Source organism: Ammodytes marinus (assembly GCF_949987685.1).
Source record: "Ammodytes marinus genome assembly, chromosome: 11".
NCBI lineage: Eukaryota > Metazoa > Chordata > Actinopteri > Uranoscopiformes > Ammodytidae > Ammodytes > Ammodytes marinus.
In genome coordinates this window covers 9,246,374-9,265,097 of record NC_137215.1, presented here as the reverse complement: position 1 = coordinate 9,265,097, position 18,724 = coordinate 9,246,374, and the positions used below count along the sequence as shown (strand labels likewise).

Sequence of the window (18,724 nt, the reverse complement as noted above, 5' to 3'; positions counted from 1 at the left end):
AATTAAATGTCTGCTCCTTAGCGTGGAGATGACGGTTATTTAATAATCATAACTCAGCGCTGAGGACTGTTTCTCATGCTGTCATGCATTACTGCAGACTGCTTGCTGCAGTATTTTTTACGATGACATCATCCCCTTTGAGGGGACACACCACGTGGTTGCTTGCCAAAGATGCAACAAATTACGATGCACAAATTAAAAACAAACATGTTTTTTCTGTAAACAACGGGGCCTGTCGACTAAAAGAGAATAATGTCCAGACGGAATTGTCGTTATCGCTGTGACATTCGAGCCTGTCTTGCTTTCACGGAGACTTTTAACAGTTGGAACGAGATACGTAGAATCTGATTGGTCGGTGTCAAGGGAATACACAAAAATTAACCAATCAGCGCGGTTGGCAGATTCAGGTGGTAAATCCTGATCCTGCCCCTGACTGTAACACGGCCCAGAGCCAGCTCTATGTGCTCTCCCTCGTAGAATATCTTTTAGCCCTGCCTCGGTTTGCTTCCCTTCCCCTGTGCCGCCATTAAAGCCCGTCAGCTTGCGGTTTGGATATCGGGAAAAGCATAACAATGATTTAAAGCTTCAGCGCAGACGGCCGAGGGACTGGAGTAGGGGGGTTCCAGCTCCGCGGTATGTATGGACCTTCAACTGCCAACTAGACGGCGCCCCCAAATGAGTAAATATGCCTTTAGTGTCGGCCAAGTGAGAGTCGCCTGAGTTTGGATTGGAGTGGGTTTCTCTGTCCGGGGAGGGGGTGGGTGGGCTCGGGGAAGCTTCGTTTGTTGTGGCCGCAGTGGGTAGACTGAGGAGTGTAAACACAGCAAGGCAGAAGGTAAGGGTCTCAACGTCCGCCGACCTTTTTTTTGTGGAGTTGGTAAATGGCCTTTCGGGCAGAGAGGAGGCAAAACATAATCCCGTCATGTTAGCGAGCAGCCAGCTAGCTCGGCTCGGTAATTCCTGGCTTGCAACCGAACTAAACGCAGCCTAGTTGTCATGTAAGATAACTAAAAGCTCGCTCGCTCCGTGGGTCTGTTGACGGGGGATACTAGCCAGTTTTTTTTTTTAAGTTAGCCATGTCAGCTCAGCTGTGCAAATGCACCCACAACGATTAGTCCGCTGCTCATTTGAATTAAACTTGTTTGTTTCAGCAAAATATGCACGAAACGTTTTTGCAATTCTGAAGTAACACTGTTTGAACGTGACTCGCTGTCAATCACGGGCAACATTCACTGTTGTTGTTGTTGTTTTCGTCGGGCGTTCGCCTTCAAAAAGACGCAGCTCTCGGTAATTGTGTGGCAGATGTGTTGATGTTGAATATCTCACAGTGTGTTGGTAAACTTGGAGGCGTGGTGTAAACACACACATAACAACCAACTCCTCTGCCTGACTGAGCCACCCCAGTGATGTAACGTTTACTTGATCAGCATTTGCTTCGTAAATAATGTTCAAAGTACGGGCACATGTGGTTTAAATGCAATTCGGGCTATAGGGGTAGCGAATTCAATTTCAGTGCATCAGTCAAATCCTTTGCAAGTGTTTTAACCAGTCACGCGCCTCCCTGCTGGGTGTCTGGTTTCATATGTCCTTGTCTCCTGTTACCATGCTCGGTTGTAGGGCACATGTCCCTGGTGTAGTGTTCTTTACTGTATGTTTAGCAGTGGAATATTAGGGCGCTTAGCTTACCCCTGGCAACCTGTGAAGTTATGCAGTATATTGACTGTTTGAATGCAGACACCTTTCTTTCTAGTGTTTGGTAAATCAAGAACCTTTTCACAAGTCTTTGCCTTTGAGTTATATATATATATATATATATATATATATTTTTCTCCATATGTACTGTTGTCAACTTCAAGGTGGCGTTAGCGTTTTTGGTGAAGGTTTGTTGTCAACATCGGTGAATATCTTCTCACAATCCGCTACCTGTCCATGAAAATAATTCCAGTGTTGATACACAGCCTAGGCTCTGTAAATGGGCATGTTGCTATGGATGGCCCCTTTTGTTTACACATTGCATTCCAGTTTTCAGAGCCTCGGCTGTGTATTACACCATATATTTTTTCGGCATACACACATTACGGATCATGAGGAGATATTCACTGATTTTGACAAAGTGATCTTGAGAACAAGTGTTCTCCATATTAGCTGACTCTGCCTTTAAATATGTTCTTTTGGCAAAGCATCTAAGTGTTGTGCCTTTTCCTTTTCTTTGTTCCCTAGTGGACTGCTGGCTGTGTGATCTCCTTGAGAGTGGATCTGCCGAGCGGAGACCCCCTCTGTACGGCAGGAGGCCTCCCCCAGCGGCGGTGGTGCGACGATGACCGAGCTGGCTGCCAAGTGGGCCTGTGAATACTGCACATACGAGAACTGGCCGTCAGCCATCAAGTGCACCATGTGCCGCGCTCAGAGGCCCAGCGGGGGGGCCATCATTACCGAGGAGCCCTTCAAGAGCAGCCCGGCGCTGGATGGCAGTCTACACCAGTGGGACCCTGCAGGCCTGAGCAACAGCCCGTCACAGGGCGGCTCCAGCCTGCTTATCTGTCCAGACTCCAGCGCCCGGCCCCGTGTCCGTGTCACTGACGTACCCGAGACTAGCAGCAAGTGGTCGTGCCAGATGTGTACCTATCTGAACTGGCCTCGCGCTATCCGCTGCACCCAGTGCCTGTGTCAGAGGCAACAGGCCCAACAACACGGGCAACACCCGACCCATCAAGGACATCATCATCATCATCCCCAGCAGCCCCGCAGCCCCACAGAATCCCCCCAGACCTCGGGCTCGGGATGCCGCCACACTCCCCCGCCCACCACTACAGACCCATGTGAGGAATACAATGACCGTAACAGGCTCAACACTCACACACAGCACTGGACCTGCACCGCCTGCACTTACGAGAACTGGGCCAAGGCGCTCAAGTGTGTGGTGTGTGACCACCCGAGGCCCAACAGTCTGCTGGCCGAGCCCATCCAACTGGCGTCAGAGCCTGAGAGCCAGCAGCCTTCCTCCAAACTCATTGAACAGGACAGGGACAACAGGAGGGGCGTGGTGGGGCATGTGGTGGGACTAGGGGTAGGGAGTGTGGTGAGTGGGCTGGGTGGCTGTAGCAGCAGCCAGAGGAGGTCACCCCCAACCTCCAAACGAGAGCCAGAGTTCAACATGGACTTTCAGAGGATTGAGCTGGCCTCGGGGGCCTCTATCGGCAGCAAAGAGGAGCTGGAGATAGATTTCAAAAAACTGAAGCAGATTAAAAACCGAATGAGAAGGACTGATTGGCTGTTCCTCAATGCCTGTGTTGGTGAGTTTCAATATGATAATTTTCATTGAAGTATACTTTACTTGTTACATTATGAGGTAGGTGGGCAATGATTCAGCAGTGATTTTTTAAGGCCAAAAGAGAAATGGGCGACTATAAAATGGGATCTTCCAGAATGTGTGTGAATGATTCTAGGTTTTTTACAACCTACAAGGTGATAAGTTAAATCCCGTTTATAAAGCCAAGTCCAGATGTTTCTGATTTTCATCCTATCTTACTGTGATGCTGATATACTTAGTGCTTAAAAACCTGCATAAAGCCAGCCAGTGCAAAACTTCCCTACACAAAAAGCAAACTTGTGTCCGGCGGCCACCCACACTGTAGACTGGTGAATGTGGAGTGGGAGGGAGGATGGACATTTTAAGAACAACTAGTGATTGCTTGTTTTCTCTCTCGCTCACACCAATATATCTCACTCCATCCCCTGCCTTCGCCATGGCTACGTACTACGTAGTGTTTGTTCTGCATGCCCACTCCACCTCCAGCCCTTTCTCCCTATCTGTCTATTTGAAAGACAGCTCTTCTGTGTTACACTGACAGCACAGACCTGACTGACAGCCAAGTATAGATCCCATTGAAGACCCTGTCGTTGTGATTGTATACATGTTTCCATGCTGCCAACTACCCGAAGGCAGAATAATCATTTGGTCTGAACGTCAAAGAGACATTAGTCTAGTTATAATGCTTCTGGTCCTGCACTGGATGTCTTACTGCATGTGACATGGTGAATTCCCTCTCCCGTCTTGGCGGCTTGTCCCTTTGGGGCTAAACCTCGTCTGGTCAAACTGTCTGATGTTAGTGGGCGGGATTTCTTTTAGCGTATTCAAGTGTTAGATCTCCTCATCTGATCCGAAGTGTGTCCCTACATTTTTTGCTTGTCCCTTGAAGGAAATGAAATCAAAGCTGTGTCTGAAGTCCCTCACAAGTGTTTTTTAATGTAAGGTCCTGCTTACAATTATTTTCATGAGTGATATCCGCCTATTATTATTTTCTCAGTTAAAGGTGGAGTCAGTGATTTCTCAAGAACGTTTCTTGTCCAATCACTTTTTGCCAATATAGGCTAATATGGCCTTCTCACCTGTCCGTACTTTGTGTGCCTCGTAAAAAAATCTGGTGTACTGTATTAACATAGCCTAGGCTTCGTACTGTTTAACAGAGCTTAAGCGGCCTTTGCATGATAAGCAGGTAGGGCGTACGTCCACATGTAGAGGCACGGCGGAGCTGCATCGAGCATGTCACAAAAGCAATGGCAATAGCAGCGGCACATAGCGAAATTACACGTAAACCACTAGCTAACTAGCCTTTCTTTTCCTTCCCTGATTGTGGGAAGTTGTTTAATGTTTTATAGCATTCAGGGTGAAAACTGAAATAATGAATTTTCCGTTACAGTTTCCCAGTGCACAAATAGTGTATCGAATTAGTGTAAGAACCACAAAATATACATTTTTAAACAAGACGAGCACTACTGCCTCACCACATTGGTCACCCGTAACACAAGATGATGATTATTCACAAGTATATGATACGTCAATGTAATGCTTTTTTACAGTTGACCTATAAATAATAATGTAGTGGTTACTGAGTGAGCGACAGGACATGGGAGTGCATAGCCTGAGTTGTAGTTCTGTTGAGAGAGGCAAGTGGCTTTCTTTTGTTGCCAGGGAGATTTCCCTGTCATTGACGTATGGGCCTCATTGTTTGTAAACAGTGGACTTAACGCTTGGATGGATGCTCTAGTTCCTAGAGGGACACCACTGCACTAAAAATAACATGACCCAATGCAACACAAGTTAAAAATAAATCAGCAAAGGGCATCAGCGACTGACCTCGTCCGTGTATTGTGGATGCCCCCCCCCCCCCACAGACCACCATCCTCACCTCAGCTGTTGGTGTGGTTAAACCCGTGCAAGAAAAGCACTAATAATGCATTCTCAATGGCACTGGTCCATTCAGGTGTCTCCGTAAGAAATGTCTGAGAGGCAACATTCACATTACAGGAGGAACTTGCATTTAAAAGGATCATAATTAAGGACACTTGTTCTTTTCCTTCCTATAACATGTCAAAATGTCTTGACCTGGGGGCGCTTGTGGTGTAGTGGTTAGAGTGCCCACCCATAGAGGCGCAGTCCTCTTCGTTCCCCTCTCTGCCCCATTTCATCTCTGACTCTCCAAACTGTCAATAAAGCATGGGAAATTTAAGGTCCTACTATGGCTAGAAAATTAATATAACAAAAAGAAATAATAATAATAAAACATGTGTTGACCTGAACAAGGACTATATTCTTCCCATTTTTTTTATTGCGTTTCTGTTATTGGGGGAATGTTGAATGTTGTCTGCTCTACGGGAGCACGTTTTAAACGCTGCATATAACATCAATCTTCACAACTATTACCGTGTCTAATTCAGCCCTCAATACTTACAGTTCTCAAGCAGTTCTGGCAAAGGGGTCATTTCACGTTGTCTCAAATGCAGGTTGCCATGTCTCAGTTAGTTTTTAAAGTGAGTAAAAATACTAAAACATGACAATGAGACCAACTGCTTCACTATTACATGGTTAATGACCTTTTCTTAAAGGGCTTTTGCAATAGACTGCAAAAGTGTTCTGCATGTTCAAAAGTGTTCTTAATACAGTCTGGGGAAGAATAGACAAGATTTAGTTTTGAGCAACATGTATGGTTTACTTTGTTTCTGTTGATGACTTTTTAATCGTAACAGTGTTGAACATGCCAAAGTCTTTTTACTGCCAGAATATGTTTATAGATCAGCTAAGAAAAGCCAGATAATTTTTTATATTCCATAATTTTGTCATCTTTATTCACTTATTTTACCAACAATTACATTTTAATTATAAGACAGCGAACGCGACATGGTGATGTATAATCCCACTGAAGGGTCTGGTTAAGCAGTTAAGCATACCGATCACAAATAGACTTTAAAGGACCAAACGGTTGCTTATTTGCTGTTGTTCATGTTCCTGTGGTAGAGGTGACCACTGTGCTGTTTGAGGAAGGAAAAGACCAGCATCCCTTTGCCTGATCCATTCTGTCTCATCAGTGCATCTTTAAGTGTGGGCCTGCCTTGCATATTTTGTGCCTTTTGTGTTCTGTAAAGGATCTGTGGGTACAGTACTGGCTGCAGGGCCACAGGCACACCCACACTAATGGAGTGTTTTGTGTGGAAAGTGGTGTGTGTGTGTCTCTTATCACACTGCACTGCTATTGTGTAGTTTCTCTCCTCATCTCTCCCAGTGCTAGCCAGCTCCACATGGCACAGCGAGCACTTCCACCCACTCCATGCCCCTCTCTCTCTCTCTCTCTCTCTCTCTCTCTCTCTCTCTCTCTCTCTCTCTCTCTCTCTCTCTCTCTCTCTCTCTCTCTCTCTCTCTCTCTCTCTCTCTCTCTCTCTCTCTCTCTCTCTCTCTCTCTCTCTCTCTCTCTCTCTCTCTCTCTCTCTCTCTCTCTCTCTCTCTCTCTCTCTCTCTCTCTCTCTCTCTCTCTCTCTCTCTCTCTCACATACACAGATTATGCAGCTGAGCATTGTGTGTGGTCCTTTGACGCCAGAACAAAAGCTCAACAGTGTTTTAATGCTGTCAAATGTATGAAAGACTGCCACACGCGCATTTACTGCATAAATGGAAAGATACATGTTGTGTTTCTGTGTGGCATTGAGATGAATTTGCACTTTGAGCACTTAAAAGCATAAAAAAAAACATTGAATTTAATATTCTCAAAATAAGGCCAGTTAAAAGTATTGAATTGTGCTGCAAAGTACTGAACTTGCTTTACAAAAGTCTTAAAGCACTTTTATAAGTGTATAAGTGTTATTAAGAGTATACACATACTTCACAAAGCTATTGTGAATATCAATGTTTACAATTTCTTTATTAAAAGTACCTTAAAATGCACCAGAATTTCCATTATATGGCCTGACGTTGGCATTACATTTCAATTTAAGTGTAATTAATAAGTCTCCTTCAATAGAAAGGAGAAACCTAAAGCAAACCTAAACCATTCACAATTAATCTTCAATTCACTTTTATCAAAGTGTACTTATTGCTTTGGTTTAGGAGTTGAACTTAAAATATCTCCATCCCTTAGTTCACTATTGCACACACCACACTACCTGTCCTGCACAACCCCTTTTTTCACTCCATCCTACACTAAAACACAGAATACACCAGCAGAAATCATCATATGAATGATTGGACAAAATTTCTCTGAACAAAATTCACAGTTGAACATCGATGTAGTCAGATGTTTAAAAGTAAGGTTTAAGTGATGGATCCCTATTAAAAACTTAGTTGGCATTTAGATTGATCACTTTAATGAAAACTTACTTAGCATTAAGATTGTAATGGGTTTTCTGCTGCAGTCACTCACTATTATATTTGCACTTTGTGCCAAAAAAGTAAAGAAATGCAAAAAATTTTATCTGCCTGATCGATCACATTATTCAACCTTCATGCTAAAAACATGGCTCCCTCCCTAATGTTTTTCCTCCTTGACTTCAAAATCAGTGCAGTCTGATACAGCTGCGGCAGAGAGAGATAAAGCACATTCTGATCTTTAATAATTTATACTGTTGAATTGAGAACAGAATGTCCTCTGCACACCGTTGTTGAGCAGATGAATACTTTTTACATCAGTTGTGCACAGTCATGATGTGATATATTTATTTTAATTTCTTAAACCACAGTGATTAACATGTTCACCACTTTCTGATACGTCATTTGAGCTGCACGACACAAACCCAAAGTAAACCGATAAAGTCATTTTGTTTGACGATTTTAAAAAGCATCAAAAGACAAAAGTATTCACTTCAAAACAGGGGCAAGTTATGAATGTTATTCATTAATGTGACCAATTTAACTTTTCCGTGTTTGTCTACCAGGTGTTGTGGAAGGCGACCTGGCAGCTGTGGAAGCCTACAAGTCATCGGGAGGTGACATCGCGAGGCAGCTCTCATCAGACGAGGTGCGCCTGTTAAACCGGCCCTCAGCATTCGATGACGGCTTCACGCTGGTTCACCTCGCCATCCGCTTCCAGAGGCAGGACATGCTGGCTGTGTTACTCACGGAGGTACTTTACTGCTACTTTTAAACACTACAACAATACAGTTGCTAGATCAGTTGTAGATGGATCCGTTTGGAACATTATGTGCCAACAATACAAGTCTTTTCTCAGTCATTAGCCCTGTTACATGACTCCAACCTTTTTCTTTCATTATCGCTGAAGCTGGAGCTGATATTCTAAAGGTTGTGCATAATAAGAGTGAATTGAAATTTTGTGCAATTTACAAGGATTACTAGAGGACATACTTTAGATGAAAGCAAAAATGCAGAGTGCTACAAAATAAAGCATGACCTATTCTTGTCCTGAGAACAAATGCTGTTAATAAATGCTCTTTTCAAGAAAAGAAAAAAATGTAGGCCACCCTGGTCTCCTAGCAACAGGCCTCACCATAGTGTTAGTACAACAATGATGAGACCAAAAACCTGATTGGTTCTTCTTTTATTTCCTCAATGATTTTATTATCCGGCCTTTGGATAAAAATGTACTTATGCTTACTGAGCCAGTGTGTCTGCAGTGTGCATGATTATCCCCCCCCCCCCATTGAGTTACCATTGGATCATGCCTCAAAATTGCTCCAGAGCTGCTTGAACATAGAACACAGAAACCTTTCTTTTCCTCCTTTTGTCCTACGGTCAACCTAGATTAGATTAGTGAAAGTAAAATTAGCTCAGATCGCAGTCTCCTACCTAAGAATGCAAAAAAATGATTCAGACTCCAACTATGCTGGAAAATTCATTTCAATCAATCACGTTACCCTAGCTGTATATGTGCAAACCTCACATTCAACCGCCACCACAAGCCTAAGCCAAAAGGCAAACACTGTCATTCTAACATGTAAAACATTTCCCTCACAAAGGGAATGTTGAAAGGGATTTTTCTTTACAATAGCATCCCCAGAAATGTATATAAACTGCAAACTGTTTTAAAGCTATAGTGCGCAACTTTTCATATGGGTCGAATGTCTGTTACATTCAAGCCATCGCCAAATGAGTTGACACAAAGTTGATTAAGCCTATCAGCTCCACAAACCTCTCTGTATATCTCAGTATGGCTGTGTTTACAAACTGGTGTCGCCTCCTCACACTGGCACAGGAGCTAAAGAAGCGCCCAAGAGATGTTTCAGTTGTAGATTCTACTGCTAAGAAAAAACCTGGATTTACAGCAGAAGGAATAAAATCCATGTGCGATCACCAAAGGCTTTCCTCATGTAGATGCGCCGACAGTGTTGCTGTAATTACTCAGAATTCCTCTCGGCAGAATTCATGCACTATAGCTTTAAGCTTATTGCCCTTTTCTCATGTTTAAAAAATGCTGTGGTCTGGCGATATATCGAATATATGCGATGTATCGCGAGATATTCTCCACGGGATGTATAAAATAACCTTATCGCGTCCATCGAATACAAATTGGCACGTAATGTGTTTTTTTTTTTAGCCGCCGCCGCCAAACTCGCTGGTGTTCGCTTCTCTCCCTCTTTCTTGTGGCTCTCTGCCTCACAGACTCACATGCATTGGCAACTCACTCACTCCCCCCTCCCAACCAGAGTCTCCTGGGCGCGCACCTGTGACGTAGTCTGCAGTGCGCCCTGTGTGTGTTTTACTTTTATCGCCATGTGAAAACAACGAGAGGGGGAGAGAAAAAGACGAGGGCTCTTGTGCTCTTATGACAGCCGAACAAGCGGGTGGAGGGGGGTGCGAAAGACGGCGATGGTGGCCGTCGTTCATAGCATGGACCTTTTTTGTAGGTCCATGTAGGCTACACAGGCGAACGACCGGGAGAGGCGGGCACACATGACAGCATTAGCTGCCGCTGTACACAGCACAGTCTGCCCTGATCCTTATGAGAGGAAGGCTAGTGGCTACACATGCGAAAGAACGGGGGAGGCGGGCGCTTGACAGCATAAGCGGCCGCTGTACAGAGCCTGGTCCTTATGAGAGGAAGGCGAACGAGCACCGGGGGGCGGATTACTCCGACTTCACGGAGAGTTTTTGGTCCAACGTCACACAACCACGGCATCACATTTATTACGGGCAGCCTCTTATAATAGGTCCATGTCAGCACCAAGGGAGGTGCACACCGTGTCTTAACTAAAAGTATATGTAAAGTAGGCTACATTTGGGAGTATTTTTTATAAAATAAATCATAGACTACTATTATGGAGCAAAACCTGTTCTGCATTTAAAGTGTGGCTGCTATCTTCAGGGGGTTAGTGATGATAAACAATTAGTAAGTGGTTGTAATGAGTCAGAATTAGTGTTCTCAGTTTACAGATTAACAGAAGATGGAAAAAACTGTTTCCAAATAAAATAATGCTGGATCCATTGTATGGGAGTGGAAGGATGTGGAATAATCAAATACAATGTGCAAACTCTTTGCCATGTGCAAGTTTCAAATTGTTCCAATAGAAAGCACTAAAGAATATAAACAATATGTTGTTTCATGTAGCCTAATGCATCGTTAATGCAGACACATTTTGCAGAGACTATTTAAATCATATTACTGGTGTGATGTTATGCAAAAAATTAATTAAATTGAGCATTTAGGATGTGCTCTAGAGGAGATTTGAAATATATCGAGATATATATATCGTGTATCGAGATATAGTAACAAAATATCGAGATATTGATTTTAGCCCATATCGCCCAGCGCTAGTCTGACCTCCACCTCCGTCCTGCTACTGCTGTTTTATTTAATGTTTTAGAAAGGGATTTCTTGACACATTCTTTTATTTTTTTCTCTTGTACTAAAAACACATTTGATCAGATCTAATCCACCTCATCAAGGTGACTTATTTCAAGCGGGTGACCGTTACTTTCTATGTCACTTAAACATCAGTGTCAAATTTGATACAGTTGGTAATTGCATGCAGCTGATTTTGCATCCTTTATAGCACAGCTCTTTTCTAAATTTAAAATGTTGTGGTGACTTGTGAAATAACAATGTCCGCATATGTTATAAATTCTCTTGTTAAATTCTCAGCATCTATGTCACATACTCCTTTTTATATTTACATCATTCTTCCATTCTTCCACCTCTCTGCAGGTGTCCCAACAGGCAGCAAAGTGTATTCCAGCCATGGTGTGTCCAGAGCTAACGGAGCAGATCCGCCGCGAGGTGGCCGCCTCTCTGCACCAGCGCAAGGGAGACTTCACCTGCTACTTCCTCACAGACCTGGTCACCTTCACCCTGCCAGCAGGTCAGCACCACGGCAGCAAGCAAACACATAGGAGCAAGAATAATAAAAGCAACAGTGCACTCACAAAGTCATGAGTTGCATTACAGAAACCGGCAAGGCAAGGCTAGTTTATTTATATAGCACAATTCAGACACAGAACTCAAAAGTGCTTTACAGGGGCATAAGAAAACATAGAACATTTAAGAAATAAGAAAAAATTTGAGATTACATTTAAGGCAAATTGTTAAAAAAATGATGTATTGTACAAAGTGTACTGTCTTTCTACTTTCTTTATTTTGTATAAGGGGAAGTTAGAACTGTGCTGCTGAATAACCTGTCTAGCCATCCGTCCCCTCTGGTTTGGTTTGAATAACCTGTCTAGCCATCCGTCCCCTCTGGTTTGGTTTGTTATGATGGAATCTTGTTTTGTTTACTTGTGGCATATGAAATTACTTCTTGTTCAAATGCTAAGGGGACATAATGCTACGCTTGTCTGTTTCCAACTGCCAGAAGAAGGAGGCCACCTCTGGCCCTCTGTTTGAGCATTGTTCTTGCATACTGAGTACACCAGCCCGCCAATGTTGCACGTCTCTCGTTCTCATGACTTAGCTATATTTAGCAATTTTGCCAAAACCTTATATTAAAATTTACGCTCTGTAAGCATTCAATGCTATTACTGATGGATTTCATTTTGAGGGATAGCTGTTATGGCTCAGTTTGTTGCTGGTTGCTAATCTAAGGATTTCTGTTATGCAGTGGTTTTCAGGACAATGCCGACCTTGGCTTCTGGCCACTATAGAGAGCCATTCTTTTCAGTTCCACAAAGTCGATGCATTCATGTATTTTAGCTAAAGAATAAGCTACTGTGTTGACAAGGGCTCCGAGCATGCAGTGACTGCCAATGGCTATTGTGGGAACAACAAAACATGGTGGCTGAAATGAGCCATGACAGAAAAGCTTTTCTAGTTTGTCATTTACTCAAAGGTATTATTGAGATGAATGCATTCATCAAATGAAATGTGAATAAAACCAAGACTTGTCACTGACTCTTCTTTTGTCTTTTATTGTCTCAGACATCGAGGACTTACCCCCAGCAGTTCAGGAAAAACTGTTTGATGAGGTGCTGGACCGAGACGTCCAAAAAGGTATGAGATTTCCTCCCATCAGCTTGACTTGCAGTTCCACCTATCACATGCTGTGGGTTTTCAATACGACTCTTTATCATGTCTACCAGTTGCTTCTGCCCTAATTAGCCTAATTGAGTTTTAGGGATTTCTCTGATCACAATGTCATGAGGGTATTTCATCTCAACCCCTCCCCCCAACACACATATTTGATGGGAAAAACCAGGGCAGGGAAAGTATTATACAGTAGTAATGTAGCATAATGAAAAGAAACCACTGTGAGAAGTGTAGTTATGTCCAATAAAAGTCAAACTTATTCTCTTCTCATACCAGTAAAAAAAAATGTTTTTGATCTTGTTTTTATTTTATTTCTGAAATCAGAAAAAGCTCAATTACTTATTAAATCAGTTTCCACAGATAAACAAAAGGTCTTTTGTACATTTTAAACACATGTTCACAGTCAGAAGAGACCACAGAGCCATCTGTATCACTACACCGCTGGGCAAAGTGCCCCAACCATTCCCAAAATGGTGATGTATTATCCTACTGAAGGGTCTGGTTTGGCCGTTAAGCATATCGAACACAAATAGACTCGCAAGTACCAAACTGAGCTTAAAGACACTGAGCTTCACAAGGCAAAGCAGCACACTAAGTTCAGTGTGAACGCTGGTACTTTAAGTGGTACTAGAACTAGTACCACTTAAAGGTTGTGCAGAGAGAGAGAGATGCAGCACTCAGCTTTCTCTCCCCTCATGTTCAGAGCTGGAAGAGGAGTCGCCCATCATCAACTGGTCCCTGGAGCTGGGGACTCGGCTGGACAGCAGGCTGTACGCTCTGTGGAACCGCACGGCAGGGGACTGTCTGCTGGACTCTGTGCTTCAGGCCACGTGGGGAATCTATGACAAGGACTCTGTGCTCCGCAAAACCCTCCACGACAGCCTGCACGACTGCTCTCACTGGTGAGGCCTGCAGACCACGAGTACATATAACAGTCCTCCTTTCAGCAGATTGATTTTAATTTGATGCCTTAATTTGAGCAAATACTTCTGAATATACTACATCTTTTCATATACTGCAGTCTTAATACACCAGGTGTGTTTTTCCTATCTCCACCACCTTTATCCTTTAACATTTTATCTGACAAAGGTTTACAGAAAGTGAGCAGGTTGAGTTTGAGTGTCCTACTCAAGGACAAAGACATGGGGCTGCAACTTGACATTCAACAGTCTCCTGTTTCATTTAGCCAGTTGCGTTAGCGTTGCATGACCATGTTGGAAATTGGGACATGTGGTTTGGAGGGTTGGGATGTATGCCCAGAATTCAAGATTTGGTTCGCTGTGCTCATCCAGAGATGTGAGACTTTGATCTGGAGAAATCAGAGGCTTTGGATTTCTACACCAGTCTGAGTAAACACACATTTTAGAGATTGATTAAGTCACACTCTGGTGTGAAGTTGGGAGCACTGAAACAGTCCAGTTGTTACTCATGTCTATTGCTATGAAGCTGTGTTTTTGTTTCAGTGAGTAAATAGCTACTTCGATATAATAAGTAAATTCCATCCAACCTAAACCACAACAGATAGGATAAAAGCGCAGAATGGCATTCACACGTCAGACAAATAAACGTGTGTGTGTGTGTGTGTGTGTGTGTGTGTGTGTGTGTGTGTGTGTGTGTGTGTGTGTGTGTGTGTGTGCAGGTTTTACACGCGCTGGAAGGAGTGGGAGTCGTGGTATTCCCAGAGCTTCGGTCTGCACTTTTCGCTCCGAGAGGAACAGTGGCAGGAAGACTGGGCTTTCATCCTTTCCTTGGCCAGTCAGGTACATCATGCACATGAGAGCAGACGCACACGTTAATATGGAGGGCAGGCAGGAGCTCGAATTGACACACTAATGATTTATGAATTATGCAAGAAGCTTTACTGCCCTCCTCACCGCAGCATACTTTATCTGTAATGCTCCTCTGAAAAGTGCATCCTGTCTGTCATCAGCACTTCTCACTGCTGCTCTGCAATGACCACATGGACAAAGTATTTGGGGCGGGTTGTTATTGTCTCTGGGCATGTTTTTGGACTATGCTGTAACTTGGCAGAGGGAAATGTACAATGTTCAAGAATCCTCGCTTTGTAGTTTCACCCACCCTGACATCCTGACTGTTTTCCCCCCCCCTCTCCGTGTTGTGTTTTCTTTCACAGCCTGGATCCAGCTTGGAGCAGACCCACATCTTTGTTCTTGCACACATACTTCGTAGGCCTATCATCGTCTATGGAGTGAAGTATTACAAAAGTTTCCGTGGCGAAACGCTCGGGTACACCCGTTTTCAAGGTGAGCCGCCGGCCGACCGTTTGCACTAGTTGTTGTTGTTTTGATCGAAACATTTGTTTAAAAATGCAGCTCCATTCCAGTGGGCGGTAGTGGAAGTACTGGACTTCCTTTGTGAAATTGACTCAGCCTACATGTGTCTGCATTGCTTACATAGCTGACATAACTGCCCCTCTTGATTTGTCAGTAATTGCGTTATAGAACGTGTATCTGTCTAGTGTGGTTGGTTCAAGAGGTATTTTAGCAACGCATGACTAGAAATAACATAATCAACATAACAAAACGCCCCCGCCTGTCATAGGAGCACATTTACAAGAGTATTGGCACAGTGGGACACTGCTACACATTCACACTCACACTCACACACTGAGATACATTTGAACATATGTAAACCATTAGAACCCAAAGTCAAACAAGCGTGGAGAAACGGGGTCCACGTTTAGGGCCAACAGTAAAAACAGCCAGGACTCAGTTTGCCTGCTGAGCGATGCTGTACAGAGAATGATGAAAGTCTTCTGTAATGGCCAGACTGCTTGTGGTAAAGCTTTGCCACGATGGATCCGTGATTTACTGTTGCCAGGAGCAAAATGTAAAACACACAGAGGGAGGGGCACCTATGGAGAGGAGAGGGGGAGGGGTGGTGACCGAGTGAACCCAGTAAAAAACACAGGCGGTTACTGGGAGAGAGGACGAACCAAATGAGCCTTCTCAAACTGTGGTGTCAGTTACAGAGGCATTCATGAGGTGCCAGAGCTGCTGCATTGTGTCTAATGGGATTGAGGAAACACGAGACACAGACTGTGTCTGTATCCCCTATTGTGTTATAACCTGTTTCTCTTTCTGTAGTTTAACGTTGACACAGAGGTCAACTGCAGTGGTGGAATGTCACTCAAGACATTTACTCTACTCATGTATTACATATTCGGCCACTTTATACTCCACGAAAAAACATCTTTATTTGACACACTTGTTTGACAGCTGTAGTTGCTCTTCAGAATTAGAAATGCAACACATATAAACAGTTTCTAAGATATGATGCATATGTACTAATTGAACTTTGCAACATAACCAACTACAACTTTAAGATGCTTTTACGTGTTTAAGCATCACTGAAAGTCTGTGCCATGCTGCTACATCATTTCTACTTTTGATACTTTAAATACATTTAGGTACTTTGACTCTTTTATCTGAGCTACTTCTACTTCTACTCTAGATGTGTGTTTGAAAATGATTAACACAAAATGCTCTTTGTGTGTGTAGGTGTGTACTTGCCCCTATTGTGGGAGCAGAGTTTCTGCTGGAAGAGCCCCATTGCTCTGGGTTACACGCGGGGCCACTTCTCAGCACTGGTTGCCATGGAGAACGACGGCTTCGACAATCGCGGCGCGGGCGCCAACCTCAACACGGACGACGACGTCACCGTCACGTTCCTGCCTCTGGTGGATAGCGAGAGGAAGCTGCTACACATTCACTTCCTCTCAGCGCAGGAAGTAAGCACACCCCCACTGTGGCTTCACATTGACACTGCATTCCAAATCGCATACTCTTTTATTTTTTCTATTCTACATACTACATCTGGCCATAAAAATAATCTGGGTAGGATGCAGTAGGCATACACTTGGACGTACTTTTACTTTATTTATTTCATCATAACATTGCGCCTTGATCTTGCCTCTTGCTTTTATATCCGTCACATCCCCGTTTGTTTTCATAAAGAGGCTCCGTCGATGTGACGTCACTTCCGATGCGCACTGGATTGTGGGTCAGAATCGCCCAAATATCGGCCGGATGTAGTAGACATTTTTCTACCATACTAAATAGTAGATAGTAAGGGTAATGGAACGCAGGGGGATTTTTGTCCTTTTTAAAACCTCCTACAAGGAACTTTAAAATGTTAATCAAACTCATTAAGCCTATGTTTCCCGAACAGTAGTAAATCAAAGTTGTATCTGCTTCACCATTGTCATTTTACCATTAATAATCTTAACAAAGTCACAAATAAGTACATGACCTCATCGCGACACAGCGGCTGTCTCTCTTCATGGACGTATTCACTCGCTTCCTAAACAAATGCATGCACCGATGGCACGCGCTTGGGCGCTGTTCAAAATTAAATAAATTAATAAATGTAATAAATTGTTAATTAAATAACTACCAGAAACTCTGTAGCTTACTTTAAATGTAACAATATGTTAGATGTTTTTTTTTGTTATGAAACCTTTTTCTCTCGTGTGTCAACTACAGTTAAATATATGGAGTGCAGATACTCAACTTCCTGGTGTGTTTTTTCAGATGGGTAATGAAGAACAACAGGAGAAGCTGCTGAGGGAATGGTTGGACTGCTGTGTGACGGACGGAGGGGTTCTGGTGGCTCTTCAGAAAAGCTCTCGCCGCCGTAACCACCCGCTGGTCACTCAGATGGTGGAGAAGTGGCTGGACGGGTACAGACAGATCCGGCCCTGCGCCTCTCTGTCAGACGGAGAGGAGGACGAAGAGGACGATGACGAGTGACAGAAACAAACTCCTCCCCCCTTTCCTCTCTCTGACACTTTCTCTTTATTTAAAAGTTTTCTTTTTCTTTACTTTTTTCCTGACACGGACAAACTGTGAGAGGCTTCAGGAAGAGGACAGGGACCCAGAAGCCCACCACCACCCACCCATCCACCGCTCCCTCCCACCCTGACCCAATACACTGCTGCTCTTCTAGCAAAACGCAGGCACTAGGACATTTAACACTTACAAAAACACACGTTTAACACTTTTACGCGGGCAAAATCCTGCGAAACAGACAGACTCCTACGCTGCACAGGCCTTGTGTGGGGTGGAGAGAATAAAGGTTTTGACGAATGCAAACAACCTTTTGATTTGTTATCGATTTTCAAATGTAAAGGAATCTTTATCCGTAGATGTAAATGCATGTGGTTGTTTAAAAGAAAACTAGAGAATGAGGAAATATGCCAGCATTTATTGAAATCAACACTTTATATCCGTTCAGTGTGGGCACTGACAGAAGCACACTTCCAAATTGATCTTTTTTTTGTTGATGTTTTTTCCAGTTGTAAAAAAGAGTTGGCTTCTTTAGCGTTTATTTTTTTTTAATGGGCAGGGACAAAGCCAATAATTATCATTATCTTTAGACAACAAGAGATTGTGTAATAATAAATGAATTTAATCCTTATTACTAAGCACTGCACATTTATTAAAAAAAATTCTATATAAATACAGTATCATTGCTTGAACTGAGGTCATATATGAAGCTCTTGAAAAGGGAGATTTTATTTCTCTTTTTACTAGTCAAATCTACACTCATTAAGGTTTAGCACAGAAAAACTGATGTTGGTTTACCCTTTTTTCAGACTGAAAAAGTTGTGCGTGTGTGTGTGTGTGTGTGTGCGCGCATGTGTGTTTTATTTTCTTCTCTGAATTTACTCTACATATTTATTGTTTGGAAACATATTTGAGCTAATAAGAGCTTTCTGTATATTTTTTTCTCTTTTTGTGGTTTTGTTAATTATTCGCTCTCAATCTTTAATGAAGACACATTGCACAGAAACACTGTTGCTGTGAGGAAAGAACCAACCATGACCATCATCAGTGAGAAGTTTACTTACGTTGTTGTGTGTGATTTTAGTACCTCATCTGGATGCCTAAAATCTGGTGCTTTTTTTTGAGGGGGGAGGGGGGGGCGGGGCAGGCGAGTGTGGGAGTGAGACGCGTTCAATG

The 18,724-nt window shown here is 43.2% G+C and overlaps 1 protein-coding gene across 2 annotated transcripts; it reads left to right on the top strand.

The window, feature by feature from the left end:
• The first annotated feature begins 491 nt into the window (after positions 1 to 491).
• Positions 492 to 18,644, top strand: zranb1b (zinc finger, RAN-binding domain containing 1b). 2 transcript variants are annotated; one of them, XM_080037316.1, is made up of 10 exons: positions 492 to 633; positions 2,221 to 3,293; positions 8,203 to 8,390; positions 11,427 to 11,580; positions 12,633 to 12,704; positions 13,444 to 13,642; positions 14,380 to 14,500; positions 14,875 to 15,004; positions 16,262 to 16,491; positions 17,294 to 18,644. In XM_080037316.1, the coding sequence occupies exons 2-10, from the start codon at positions 2,318 to 2,320 to the stop codon at positions 17,510 to 17,512; spliced, it is 2,289 nt and encodes a 762-aa protein (XP_079893442.1). In that variant the 5' UTR covers positions 492 to 633; positions 2,221 to 2,317; the 3' UTR covers positions 17,513 to 18,644. The 2 variants fall into 2 exon arrangements, with proteins under 2 accessions (XP_079893442.1, XP_079893443.1); XM_080037317.1 differs by lacking the exon at positions 492 to 633 and adding an exon at positions 788 to 835.
• The last annotated feature ends 80 nt before the right edge of the window (positions 18,645 to 18,724 follow it).